Here is a 14,584-nt window from a genome sequence, read left to right as displayed (position 1 = left end):
ATTAGTCCTGGCTTCCTGACGCACGCAGGCAAATTTTCCACAAATACTCAACCAGGACTCTGCGGTGGTCCACTGTGGTTCGTATTTATTAGGATCACATTTCCAAACTGTAGAATGTAAGGGATAATAATAGTTTAAATAGTATAAAAATATGTTTGATCTCGATTAGTTACATCTTTTGAAACCAAAAAGATTAGCTTTAATGGCACTCATTAAGGATGTTTTCATTTGTTTTTAGCTGCTGAAAACCACAAAGAGTTGAAGCGAAGCCTGAGATGCAGAACTGATGGCCTTTCATTGAGGCATATCCTAAATTAATCAAATAAAACTCACCTCACAAAAGATCAACCTTGGATTTATTTGTAGACTGCCTGAAAGAGATAACGACATCCACATTAGGAGTAAATTTAATGATCCAGGGTCGGCTGTGTCGGGTGCTGAGGCTTTCAGGCCTCAGCAGCAGCGCCTGAAGTATCGATCTGTGTCTGTGATTCCCCATGTTCGAGTAAAACCTCTGCAACTTTTTCCCCCCCATTTTTATCACTTCTGTGTTGCGTTATGAACGATGGAGAGCTTAAAGTGCTGTGAAGACTGCGTCACACTGGTTTCAGATGGAGTTCATTTAATAAAGGCGCCGACAATTATAGTAATGCACTGTTTAGCTTTTATTAGACCCTTTTAATCCTGGAAAGATCAATGAGTGAGGTTGATGTTTCAGGCATTTTTTTTTGTCTCTTCTAAACTTAATCACACTTTCTACTTTACTGTTCTGGTTGCCGTTTCAAAGCATCTTGTCACATTATCTTCAGTTTTATTTCGAAACTGAAACGTGGGCGTAATGTAGGATTTTTTGATCGTTTCTTTTTTTTTTGTCACATTGTCTGTTGAAGACGGGAAGATTGCGTCCAGTGTCCTGGGAGCTGAGAGAAAGAGGACGGCGCCTCAGGAGAGCAAGCTGTCATTTAATTAAGCAGACACGCAGCACAGGGGGGAACTGTGTGAGGATGTACGTTGCGTTTCGTCTGAGTGGGGTCTGCTGGAAATATCAGCAGGAGACCTTTGGTGGTTACATTTTCCACCATGGAGAGGATTACACCCCCAGATCAGATTTGCTCCCAGGGTCTTCTCTTTCTTTGTGCCTCTTGATTTCAATACAACACAACACAAGTGAGATAATCAGTGAAGCGTTACCTCACCCATGTTGTGTTATTGACCTAACGAGTGGAGGGGGAAGAGGCGGGGGCTCAAATCCCGCTCAAACGGATTTCTGCCGTTCTAATTCTGTTACCAAACGAGCCGTGTTGGAGCAATAATCTGGAACTGAGCCTCGTCACAGTCCATTAGCTTTACTCTGCCGCCGATGGCCGTCTCTGCGGACCCAGAACGGTAAACACTGGCTTACGAAAAGTCGTGGGGGAGGGAGAACAGCGGGGAAGTGGAGAGGGGATAAGGAAATTTCCAGTGACATGATCCCGGAGGTTTCCCAGCGGAACACGCCCGGAATAACTACGGAATCGTGAGGTCTGGGACATGATTGTGTTCTACTTGTTTAGGTTGGAAAGTAACTGTAAAATGAGAGCTGTAATCAAATGTTAGGTTTCTTTGACAGCCAAGCTGGTGGTTGAATACAATCAGAGCTGATGAGACAAAGTTATGGTGAAATTAGTTCCAGACTCTAAAAGGGGGAAAAAAACACCATGTAAGAGAAACACCAATGCATAATTCAGATTGTGTGTGGATGGAATGTAACTTGATTATGCTACTTTGAATTATTTTAAGACTATAAACCAATTTGACAATCTACCAAATATTAGTGAGTTTCATAATCAAATAATCAATGTGACGGATGAATTTGAGGGAACAGTCTCAAGTAAAGGGAAGAACGACAAGATTTTGGTATATTTCTCAGGATTAGGACGCACTTATCATTCAGTCAAGCTTGTTTGCAGAGCACATTTCAGCAGCAAAGTAGTTCAAAGTTCTTCACGTCATAAGAACACAAAAATAAGAGTATAAAAACGTGGCAGAAATGGACAACTCATTATTTAGTTAGGGAAGACGTCGTGTCCTGGTTTTGAGGCAGGAGACGTCACAAGCGGTTCATCGACCAATTGGAAGCGAGCTTTGGATGAAAGATGATACATGTTAAACAATTCAAAAAATTTATTCTTACTCTATTTTCCCCTTTTTCAACCAGAATACTTTACCTTGCCAGAGACTTTCACTCAATACCTGAGTTTCTGTAAGCTTCAAAGTTTTCTGCATAACCTTCCGTGAGATTTATGTAAATTTATGAACGGCTTTGCAACAAGAGACTCCCAAAACACCAACTTCTAAAGCAGGCTTCAAGTGGAGCTATGCGTCATAAAGCAATGTTTTCTCGACTCGAGTAAATATAATAAATAAATCATAAGAATCATGATGTAATATATTGATCGATCCGTGTGGTAGGATTAAACAGCATTACTGGTTGTCTTGCATTGAAATTCAAGTCTATTCTGAACTATGCTTTCTCAAATGAATGAGTGTTTCAGTTGGCAGACCGGGTCCAACTACAGCCTGTCACTCAGCCGCCTCCCACCGTTTCCACTATAATCCTCTTTCAGCAGTTTGAGTTCAGGAGTTTAGCCCGACGTTGTTGTGGCCGAGTCAGGCCGATGACGGTCACCTCTGTGACCCTGAAATCAGAAGCGTCGCCATCATAACGACGTCAGGAAAACCTGCGGTCATTGTCACTATGGTGACAAATGAAAATGGGTACCAATTGAAGAGGCTTACTCTTACTCTTTTCTGATAACCTGAAAAGAGTAAGAGTACCTTTCAAAAGTATTGATCCTCATTAGACATTTTCAAATGTTGTCACATAACACCTACAAACCTAAATTCATTTTGGGGTGATTTATTTTTTTGTGATTGTCACAAAACAACCGCTGAAATCCATTTTTGTTTACATTTCATGAAGTAGGAAGTAGCGCTCAGTGTCTTCTTCACTGGTTTTTAGTACAGCACCCCCGCAGGCGAGGAGACAAACAAGTTTTTGGTTCATTTGACAGTGCAAAAGCGAACCGCTCCACCTGAAAATGTAACAAATGTTGCAGTTTTGCTCACCAATTGAAAGAATCCACTGGACTATTATAACAATAAGTCATGGATACTTTGCGTTATATAAAATACCAATAAAAACCTTGAATATTTGTTGTACCATGACAAAATCTAAAACACTTATGCCCTGCAGGTGGTCCGAAACACAAATCCATCTTCCTGTTACGCCATCATCCAAAACCCTAAATGTGTTGAGACGTTGGAGAGCGGAAATGTTTGCTCAGTACAGAGGAGATGGGATATTAAAGGTGTTACCCGTTTATCAAACCGACACATTTGAGCGTGTCTTTGCGCAGTCCATCTCTCACAGGTATCGCTGACTGTGAAAACAGACCTCTTCCCTCCCTCACCAGGTCTTCCTCCGACTCAGTTCTTCGTCCCCTGCAGCCTCCTCGCCTCTCGCTGCGTGGTGTAATAATTACAGCTGAACTGAGGCTCCAACAGTGTAACTGTGCTTTGGTTCATCACCTTTAAGGGAACGTCTGGTGTAACAAGGAAGCATTACGCAAGAGAGAGGCAATCCCACTTTTTGATGGAGGGTCTGGTACACTATCAGTTCTCCATCCCTTGCCTCATGCTGTTCCACATTCATGGTATGGTGTGAATGTGGGGCAAGCTGCACAGCTTGCAAATAGATTTCTCCGCTGTCATCAGGGAGTCGATGTTCTGATCTGGTTCCACCTCGCTTTACCGTCTTTCTTTTATTATTGTCATTATCATTATTATTGGCATCTTGTTTGGGGATTGTCGGGAGGTAAACGGATTTTCTAAAGTGAAGACATGCTTCTGCAGCATCGTCTCTATCGTTCGTCTTCTTGCCTCGCGTCTGTCCCATGGGTCTATCCCAGTTTAGCATGAACATCAGCAACCAGCTTTGTCTCTATGGCAACAGCTGTGCATGCCGAGCGGCGGAGCTGGCATGCAGTGGGAAGGAAACGGGTGCACTGTGGTTGTGTTGCATGTTTTATTTGGCCGGGTTTTTTTTTTAAAGTTGTGATTTGATATCAAGAGAGGAGAAAGGGTGATGAGGATTTGAAGGATGTCTGGGTAACCCCTCTGTAGGACATCAGTAGGGTTGGGACAGAAAAAGCCACCCAATCAGTGTATCATTTAAAGCGTTTTCTGACCTTTATCTCCCATCAATGCCTCAATTACCGACTTTCCTGCTATAATCAAAGCCATATTTGCCTCTATCCCACTTTCTGTGGCGGAGGAAGTATTGGATTGATCCCTTCAATCTGCCTAGGCATGCTGAATATTTTTTTTCTCCCATGCTCACTTGTCTAAATATTATTCAGTTCCACACTTGAGCCGGATTTGTCGGCAGGGATTTCTCCGGCCGTGTTTTCACTTCTTATTTGTGATCGCTGAAGACTTTCCCCACTGGATCTTTCCATGTTTTTTCTGATTGTTTTATGTAATCTGAAGCCTCTGCTGCCTTGCAACCATCTGCTTTGCTGGTTGTTTTCGTGCGAGACGCAGTCTGTTGACAGAGCACTGCGACCTCTGACCCCAATAATCCGTCAGTAGGCAGATGTCTGTTCGGACCTTTGTCGCTTTAATCTGAGGTCAACGCAGACGTGATTGCTTGGCGGCGTCATGGCGGCAGGACCCCTCCTGCTGGAAGTTGGCTCATCAGTCGGCAACCTTGAAAGTTATTCGACACCAGCCGCTCAAGGTTGTTCAGGGAGGATTGGCTCAGACTCAGAAAGTGATTCTGCTCCGTTCCAGCAGCTGGTTTGGTCCCCAATGCCTGACTGCATTTCCTCACATTTTGTGAGCTTTAAACAGGAATTACTGCAATTTTGACCATTTAAATTGTCTGAGTTGTGACAGTACAGTTTTTCAACGTAATTGTCAATAACTGTTCAGTTCTGATTGCTTTTAGTTAGTTTTATTAACAATTCCTACATAAAACATGTGCTTAGCATTTAGCTGAAATGCTAATAAAATGCAAAATATGTTGGTTTAGTTAACAGTTTTCCTTATCCACTGTTAGCTAAGAACAGTAAGACAGGTCTTTATGGCTTAACAAGGCTTCATAAGACTTAGTTTAAAAAGTTTCTAAGTATGCATTCATTGTGTATGACAGCACTAATGCTAAAGTCAAACCTGCTAGTTAAGCATCTGCGAAAATGTTTCCATGCCTCCTAATCATGGTTGATTTGGAAAGATTTACTCAATTTCAGTAACGCTTAATGCTAAAATTACAATGTGCTCATATTTTCAGTTTCTTTGTAACATGAGTGATAAACTAGATGAACAATATTATATTATTATTAGTTTGAATTCAATAAATGTGATAGCAGCAGTACATTTAATTTTACAAAGGCATTTATATAGCAGTTTGAGTAGCGCTGACACTGTTCTTGTTTGTGATAATCACACACACATAATACCATTTTTATTTATTCAATGAATAAAACTGAGGGGGTAATTTCAAAATGTTTCATTTAGGTAAAGTTTAACCAAGAAATCTGTACATTTTCCACAAATAATTTAATGGAGTGGCGTGTCCTGCTCTGGTATACTTAAAATGTAAATCCAAATGTTTTCATTCCAAAATAAGTTTAATTCCTCTGACACTTTCAGTCCTTTGTTGGCTTTTGTCCTCCTTATTAAATGGATATACAAACCCTCTGCACAATCAGCAGTTCATAAACAAAAGGATAATAGTGTTTATTTAAATTTCTAATGAAAGAATCCATCCATCCACTGTGTAAACACTTTTATCCTTGGGGTTGGTTCTTTCTCTTATTGTACACCCTGAACATTTAGCTATTATTGAACATTACATTCACAGGCTGATGCGGTTGATTAAAATTTCAAAACTTGTTTTTATGTCCTTCTGCGTTCCCTTCTGTAGAGCTGTTGACTCTTAATGAAGTGTCTTCTTTCTGAATGAAGACAGTTTATTTTTTAAATAACACAAGGTGATCTGTCCTCTTCAGGCAGCTTGAGGCACTGACAAAGACCAGGCTTCGTGTGCGATCATTTGCAACCTGAGCCAGGTAACCCAACACTACTTCCTGCCCGCGCCTCCTGCAGCCAGGCGAGGCTGAGCAGGCAGCGTTTCAGCAGCTGTCTCAGGGACAGGCGGGGGTATTTTCTTCTGTGTCTCTGTTGTTGCTTTATAATCGTGTGCGGGGACAAGCTGCTCCCTTCAAGGAGAAAACAAATGAGGAAGGCTTCGGAGCACCTTGTCGAATCTGCCCGGTCCATCTTTGTGTGTTTGCTGCGACACCTGTGTGGGCTGGAAGGATGCCCTTTTCCTCAAGATGTCATCCCTGGCTGTGCTGTCATTATGCAGCTGTGCTGAGTCACTTACTATTAATCAGCATGTGGGATGTAAAGATAAAGAGAAATGGGCTCCAGCAAATGGACACATGAATGCAAATGAGTCATGTGCTTTTTAAACACTTACCGTTGAGTATTTAACAAGGTACTGAACAGAAAGGCTAAATAACTCGTTTTACAGTCATTTAGACATACAACCTGCTGGTCTTTTTCTATTCATTCTCATAAATGAAACACTACTTTGCTGAACAAGTTGTAATTCCTGTAGCATTATAAATATTTATTAAACCTACTAAAAATCACATTGTAAATAGTCACCTAGATAGAAAGTCATCTTTGCTTGTTGTAAAATGTTATTTAGTCGAGATAAAATTGACCTGCTCAACAACAAACTTCAGCAGTTTTTTTGTTCTGTTTTTTTTTTTTTGTTTGTTTTGCAGTGACATTGCTTAATGCATAAGACAACAAAAGTGAGATGCTTTAAATATGTCTACGTATTTTTTTTGGCTTCTTATAAAATCTTAAATTAACATATTTAAAATCAAGACCTTAAAATGTCTTAAATGTATTAATAGAATAAGTTGGCCTTCAAATTGTTATACCCAGGTTTTAAATTTTGTCTTGGCAGAACAATTTTATTGCATATATTGTTTGTTTTTTTTGTTTTGTTTTTGTTTTTCTCATGGGACTTTTCTGTCGGGGAAAAGTTTGACACTTTTTGTCATGTGACTCGAGACAGTTGAGGCTACCGCTGAGTAGCTGCTAATATATCCTTGGAAGCTTGCTTGCTATAATTTTTGCATGTCATGGATAAATGCAAATTTATTGTCAGCTGACTGGTCAAAGTTCGTACATTTTTCTGGAGATGCAAGTGTGAAGACATTTTAAGGCCATTAAAGTTGAAATTTAGGTCTTATAATTGAGTTTGTAAGACGTGCAGAAACTTTGTTTTTCCACATTGTTTCTTCGCTCAAAGTCCTCCTATGAACGACCCCAAAAATGAGGAAGAAAAAAAGCTTTGAAGTGGCGTAGTCAAAGTCAGAGAATCTGACTAAGATGTTGTAGGATGACCTAAAATAGTCTGCCAAGAAATCTCCACAGTGGCAATGACCGGAGTCAAAATCTGATCGATCCTCTTGCAGCTTAAAAGCAACTTAAAAATTAGACATATGAATCATAAATAATTCATGTCTAAATTCGCCAAAAGATGCTGACATTTGCTAGTCCTGCTAGATTCTTTTTTTTTTTATTGTCACTTTGCTTCTTTTAGTTTGAGAAAACAATACACAAACACTGAGGCTTATTTTTGAAGAAGAGACGCCTCTTGGTTTGATTTGATTTCCTCCGCTCCCGGGATCGTATGCAGAGTGATTACCGTTGAGCTTAAAAATCACATCCAGATGGTTATGTAATGCCTGACAGGTCTAAACAGTGTTGTTGAACAGTGCAGCACTCTCGCTATGCGCCGCTCTGCTTTCCTGAATGTTTTATTTTCAGCTTGATTTTATTTTCCTTTTGTTTCTTTTGTTTATTTCAGTAAGCGCAGAGATTCTCCGCATCAGGAAGATGGACGAGCTGCAGGATGTACAGCTGACCGAGATCAAGCCGCTGCTGACCAGTAAGGTGAGTGGCGAGTCGCAACGAAATGGAAACAAGCTGCTAATGTCACCGGCGCACAGACGGGCAGCTGAGATGGAACTCAAGTGTTTTGTGTTGAGTGAAACGGAGCGCTCCAAAGCCAGACTCTACGCTAACAAACGGGACACTCTACAGCTCTGGTCATCAAAGTGAATTATTCATACATGCTCAAAATGTTGGGGGGGAAACGTATAAAGCCAGCAAACAGAGGAGGGATGAAAAATGTAAGAGATGAAAGGAAGAGCTTGAGGAAATTCTTTTTTCATTCTTTTCAAAAAGGTTGACTAGCCAGCAGAAGGTAAGAAAATCCCCAAACGGCAGATCAAAGCCGTTCCCCTTCGCTCCGGCTTTCTTTCCCTCCCTGAAGTATCATCTCGGCAGCTGATTCTCTGATTGGGTGTTTTGTTCCCTCAGCAAACTCAAAGCAGATCGCTCCTCTCACCTCGGAGAGGAGGAGTGTGAGCTGTTCTCCAGCCGATCTGAGGGGGTCTCACCTCCACAGCAGGGGTGTGAAGACCAAGGAGGAGACAAGTCCTCCTGGTCATGCTGCATGACAGCAGGAGAAATGCATCAGAAACGCCATTTGAGTGGACAACATTGTCATTGACCTCTCACTCCACCTAGTGGTCAGTTCATCAAAAAGTTTACAGAATTTCAAGGCAAAGATCGAGACAAAGCATGGATGAATAAGGGTCTTTTTTGTTGTTTCTGTTAAAGATTTCATCAAGTGGTTTAACTAAGTTGTTCATGTTGCTTCCTCTGTGATCATATCAGGAAAATAAAACTAGTTGGAAGACTTGCTGTAACCTGATGACATTGCAAACACACTTCTAGTATCTGTCAGGTTTCTGCAAACATACTGAAATAAGAGATTATTAAGTTGACGTTAGTAGATGGAGTTAAACTTGTAAATATGGAGATTTCACTCTTGATCTTGACAACATTTGACATTTTGATGCTACTTTAATTGAGTCAAACATCAGATCAAGTCAAATGTTGTGAAAAAGTGTGAATATCAAACGTGAGAGTAAATAAGAACACAATTTTTTTTTACTTCCTGGATGTGACGGTCTTAGCGTTATTGGCCTCTCCTCCTTTCTCTGAGTACAAAATGTTTGCTTTCCATCCTCAAGATGAGACTTTTTCTGCGATTCACAAATGGAATAAAGTTTTTGTTAGCTTCGAAATGAGTTCAGAAACGTCATATTTAAACAATTTTTAAATATGACGATTAGCAGTCTTGATGTAGGTACTGAACAGATATGTCATCAGCAAGCCGATGTGTACACTCACATTTTATTAAACACTACCAACACAGCATAACACAGGAGAGCTGAGGTCCCATAAAAAATTACATAAAAAAATAATCAATAAAATCTTTTTTTATTCTTTCTTCATTTTAAATATGGAACTCACCCTGGAGTGATGGAGCCCTGGGTGGGGAGCCGAATTGTTCAAATAAAAAACCACAGGTGATGAGTATTAGGATTGTAAAAATAATAGAAACAGCTAATAATCTAATTAAACTTGGACATATTTGGGTGCAAACTATACAAAAAGTGTCATTCCTTAAAGAAAACCATTTTTGTTCAAATTAAATTCTTTTTTTTTTAACTGTCCGTTCCCTCCCTTCATACGCTAACCTGAATCACAACAGAGCAGGTGCTGAAGTCTTAAACTTGGGTAACGTGGAGAGGAGTGGCTTTGCTGCCCTCTTCATCCTTTAAGGCAGTGGGAGAAGTTCTGTTCAGATATTACTTTGCTAATGAGGAAGATAGACGGGAAGAGCCAAAGGATGGTGGTAATTATGAGAGAAAACTTTGTAAATAAATATTAAGATTTTATTGTTGCTGTTTTCCTGGAAGCCTGACACAGGATTTTTTTTTCTGTCGCCTTTTCTTTCCTCCCTTCACCAAATTATATAATCTCAGTGACTCTAGAATTTGTATTTTGAGTGCAGCATTGGTGAGAAGGAAAGTGCCCATCTTAGACAAAACATATTTTGTTTTCTTTTTGCCTTTCTTCTACATGCGATATGTTTTTGGGAAGACTACAATAAGCTCTTAGTTGCGGCTAAGCCATACTGGTAACACCTCGAGCAAATCCCAGTATAGTTTTCTCTGCTGCCCACTCACAGCGCTCTGGCCGGCAGCGCTGGCTTCAGGAAGCTGCGCAGTGGATGAAAACGTTGCCAACAGGAACAAAAGAATGAAATGCTCTACTTTTATTTGTCACGTTTAGCAGAATCGTCCTTTATACTGCTGGGGAGAATATATTGTACATTTCTCTGTCCTTCAGTGCTTTGAAAGGCTTTATCTGTATGATAATAAATATCTGCAGTGTTGCTGCAGATATTTTTAGTGTTCTCTGCAAAGTCCACACCTACTGGGAGTTATTCTCTCCTAGATGCTCCCTACTCCTAATTCATCCTGCTTGGAGTCCATCTTTTCACTTTTGGGTTTAAATCTGAGCTGCTGTTGTCCCAGTTTCGACAATTTAGGTTAACGATCAAGAGTTCAAAGACTGAATGAAGAGTACAAAACAACACACACAATATATTCCATAATGTCAGTATTTATTTAAGTTGAAGGGGAATTGTAGTTTTCTGCACTGACCTGTTAATTCTGATTTGGCCAGTGCTGATTTATTTTTCTTCTAATGAATTATATTTATGATCTAAATATAAATCATTAAAACTGGATGACCATTGTTAATCGCACACATGCAGACGTGAGCTGGTTTGTCGGGATGTAGATGAGAACAATTTCTCATAAAAATAATGGGGGCCGAGTTGTCTGTTGGCCAATTTATTGGTGCATCTCGATTTTAAAGCCAAAAAGGATGAAAACAAACTTAAGTACAGCCTTTAATTTAGTACCTCTTTGGACAAACGTTAATAGTCTGGTGTCATTGTAGAGAGTTGGAAATGATTTAGACAATCATTGTGAAGAATCTCAATGAATTGTTGACACTTAAGCTTAATAAGTGTACGTGTCCTACATTTAATAAAGGTTTAATCCTAGTAAAACCTTTGTAGGACGCTTTGTACGATCCAGTTTATTGCAAGCTGCTTTTTTCTCCACATGTGACTCAAATATTCAGTAGACAAACGAGGCATGGTGAATTTCAGTGGCTGAAAAATGTCCAGGTCCTTTGGCTGGAAAAATCGACAATATTTTTCCACTTATGAATATGTTGAAGTTGATCAAGAGTTCAAGTTGTTTGGAAATGGTGCCATAACTCTTCCTGCACTAATAGGCAGCAACAGCTTCTTGTTTTTACTACAGTGTGCATTTGTAGTTGGATTGAGTTCATTTTAGAATCAGATGGTGTTTTATTAGATCCTTATTCATAATTAAAGCCCTGGAGTTCATGCCTCCTTTGTGTGAGTGTCACACAGACCTAGTGAGAACTACATAATCAGCTCACCTCGCCAAATGCCTCAGATATGAAAACGCCGCACATTTAAAGTTTCCTCTTTTTGCTTTTCTTGCAGAACGCGCGGAACTTCCAAGATTTCGACTGCCAGGTGAGTGCTGCTCTCCTCGCCATTAATTATGTGGTGGTCAGAGCGGAGGCTGTGAGGAGTTTTGGGGAGGAGAGGTTGAGGGCTGTATCCTCGGCCTCCCTGTTATACTGGAAGTGTGTTTGTGTGTGTTTGTTCCTCCTAGTGTCAGAGAAGTACGGTTTCTTTGTCTTTTTATGCATAAATCAATCTTTGTTCCCGCATTTGTTTTTTTTTGTCCAGCTTTCTGAAAGCTGCACCAAAAAAAAAAAAAAAAAAAATGCAGCTACTCCTTTTTAGCACCCTTCGCTCTCCTGGGTGTAAGGCTTAATATTTAATAAATACGGGGGCATAATACTAAAGATTGTTATAGCTGTTGAGTGACTGAAGATCGGATTATGTTTACCTTCCATGGTTTGTTCCTCTACGGTTGGATCCAGACGTTCTGCAGTAGCGAAACTGCACTTTAAATAAATAAATAAATAAATAAATAAATCACATGTCCAGTAATCCTCAACATGAATGTGATAAATCCACTTGTTATCAGAGTGTCATATATCTGGATAAAGACATAATCACATAAAATTAATCCTGCATGTGGGCACTTTAAAATTTATGTGGCAGAGTTTGAAGGGATTACAGGGATACACATATAAAAATCAGTGAGATAATCAACAGAAAACATCGTCAGGCTACATCGATTCACATTCAGAAACATTTGAAGAGCAATTGTCATGCATATGGTATTTGATTTATTTCTGCCCTGGATTTACTAAGCAAATTACGTTAAATACACATGGGCAAAAACCCACAAATTATGTCCAGATGGAAACTATTTGTATTTAAGTTTTGGTTTCTGTTGTATAACATTATTATTATTATGTCTTCATTTGACTGCATTCCTTTAAGCTTTAAGAACCGATCAGAGACGTCACACTGGAACGTTTCTAAACCAATTATGAAATATGTCGTCTGTCTAACTCATATTGCGATATAAAGTATGAATTACAGCCAAAATATTTCTGCACACATATGACGTAGAGCCGATTGATTCTTTTAATTTATTTTTTTAACCCAACCCAGATTATTTAATTGCATATAAAATGCATTTACTTGAATTAGCATGCACACCTCATTAGTAGAGGATAAATTCCACCAGCAGCTAACACCAGACTATTTTTATGCGAGCAATCTGCATAACACAAATAGCTCTGCCCGATGATGAGGCGACACTGTTTGTTCTTTCTGTAATTTACATAAATATACATTATTATGCATGAGGGCAAACAGGACAAGATCTGCATCTTAGATTTAGAGTTAGGAGTAATATTTAAACCCAGGTTTGCAGACATTTAGCACATTCAAACAGCTTTATGGATTTGGTCTTGACTGCTCCATTTGACTGCTAGCGCTGCTCAGCGATCATCATAAAGGGGGTAAAGTAACCCCCCCCCCCCACCTCACCCCTCGCTTTTTTCTTGTTTTGAAGCCACATCCCTCCAGAGCTAAATATAGCAGCTGCAGGAAGGGCACCAGCACTTCAGGTAAAGCCGATGGTATACATTCTCCCTGGTAGAATGTATACCATTTTTTTTAGCACCATCTCCCGAAGAGATGGTGTTAAAAAGAATAACAGCATTCTTCTTATACTGTTATTAATAAAGTCATGCTCATAAAGCCCCCGCTGCCCAATTATTCAGCATAAAACGTCTTTCCCATCACCGTTTTCTTGTATCTGCTCAGTTGAAGTTATGCAGCTGTGAGCTGCAGAAAATCTGTGACAGGATTTCTGTCGCCGGCATGGAGGCGGGCTTAAACGCGTTTGACCTTAATTCCTCGGTTGCCGTTTTAAGCTTAGACTACCACATTTATCAGTCACCATGAAAGGACGACACAATCCTTACACAAAGGACTCGTTAAAGTCTATACCATTAGTATTTAAAAATCAGGACCCAAGCAGCTTTAATTATTACTTTAGAGGTAGCCATCGTTGGACTATATAGGTCTTGGATGAAAGCAGAAATCAGTTGGACCATTTCTCACAGCACATCCTAACACGCATGCATCAATGTATTTTTGCAGCTGTTTGCGGGTTCAATTCTCGCAGCAGTGTGTGTTTTTCAGAACAAATAACATGCAAGCTACTGCTTTTTATGTGGAGACGTCCAAATCAGGACGTGCAGTTTCACAGTTTATATTGAGATGAAGGAAAAACAGGCATATACATTACGCAGCAGAATTTTACGTCTATATGCTAAGCGTGCCACTGCGCCATCACTCTAAGCAGCTGGAAATCAATTCACCTTCTCTTACAGCTCCCCCCGCAGGCTACCTGTTAATACTGCAGCCCACAGCGTCGTGACTATCATGACTTCATGCATTGTTGGTGACAGTGTGACATGCTGAGGATGGAGGTTTGAGTCAGACCCATGTGAAACAGTGTTTTAAAGTGTAAGCGTCAGCATTCAGAGTCGCCTCTTGGGCTGAAAATTACTAAAACAGCTGAGTGTGCACTTATGCTGGGCTCTATAAATAGACTTCTCTCAGGTATCTGCTCAAGGTCGTTTATGACCTGTTCTTTTCTTTTCTATTTTACCAAATCTGTTTGGTTTTAATTATTTCAGAAATAAACCATAGATTTGCATACTTGATACAATTTAGTGTCTTTCCTTTGAGCACTGTATTTTCTACATGATTCAGGTTGCTGCTCAGGATTGTGAACTTCATAGAAGTGCCCAGCAGAGGGCAGCATCAGCCTGTCTGTTTCATTGAGACTGGTTTGCTTTTGCACAATGACTTTCCTCCTTGCAGCTTTTACTGAAGGATAATCCTTATGAGAGTTTGATCATCATAAAGAGTGTATGCATTTGGTAGCATTCCCTGTGAAAGTATGAGTTTTTCATATTTGTCTTTAATTACAAGCTTTAATGCAGTTTTGGAAGCATTATAACTGGGGAAAAAACAAGTCAATTGTTTTGAATCCCATTGAAAACCTCATGGCTATTTCACCAAATACTGATTTCTGAACTCTTCCTGACTTGA

At 39.9% G+C, this 14,584-nt stretch overlaps 1 protein-coding gene across 2 annotated transcripts in view; it reads left to right on the top strand.

The window, feature by feature from the left end:
* Nucleotides 1–14,584, top strand: part of ndrg3a (ndrg family member 3a) — a 49,305-nt gene that overhangs the window by 12,042 nt on the left and 22,679 nt on the right. For both annotated transcript variants that reach the window (XM_055027174.1, XM_055027173.1), the window contains exons 2-3: nucleotides 7,937–8,022; nucleotides 11,534–11,566. In XM_055027174.1, coding sequence (XP_054883149.1) covers nucleotides 7,966–8,022; nucleotides 11,534–11,566 — 90 coding nt within the window. In that variant the 5' untranslated portion in view covers nucleotides 7,937–7,965. The remainder of the gene's footprint in view (nucleotides 1–7,936; nucleotides 8,023–11,533; nucleotides 11,567–14,584) is intronic.

The sequence above is a fragment of the Poeciliopsis prolifica genome, unplaced genomic scaffold (assembly GCF_027474105.1).
Source record: "Poeciliopsis prolifica strain line A6 unplaced genomic scaffold, Auburn_PproV2 SCAFFOLD003, whole genome shotgun sequence".
NCBI classification, from domain to species: Eukaryota; Metazoa; Chordata; class Actinopteri; order Cyprinodontiformes; family Poeciliidae; genus Poeciliopsis; species Poeciliopsis prolifica.
The sequence above is the reverse complement of the archived record's forward strand: the minus strand, read 5'-3'. Positions and strand labels throughout refer to the sequence as shown.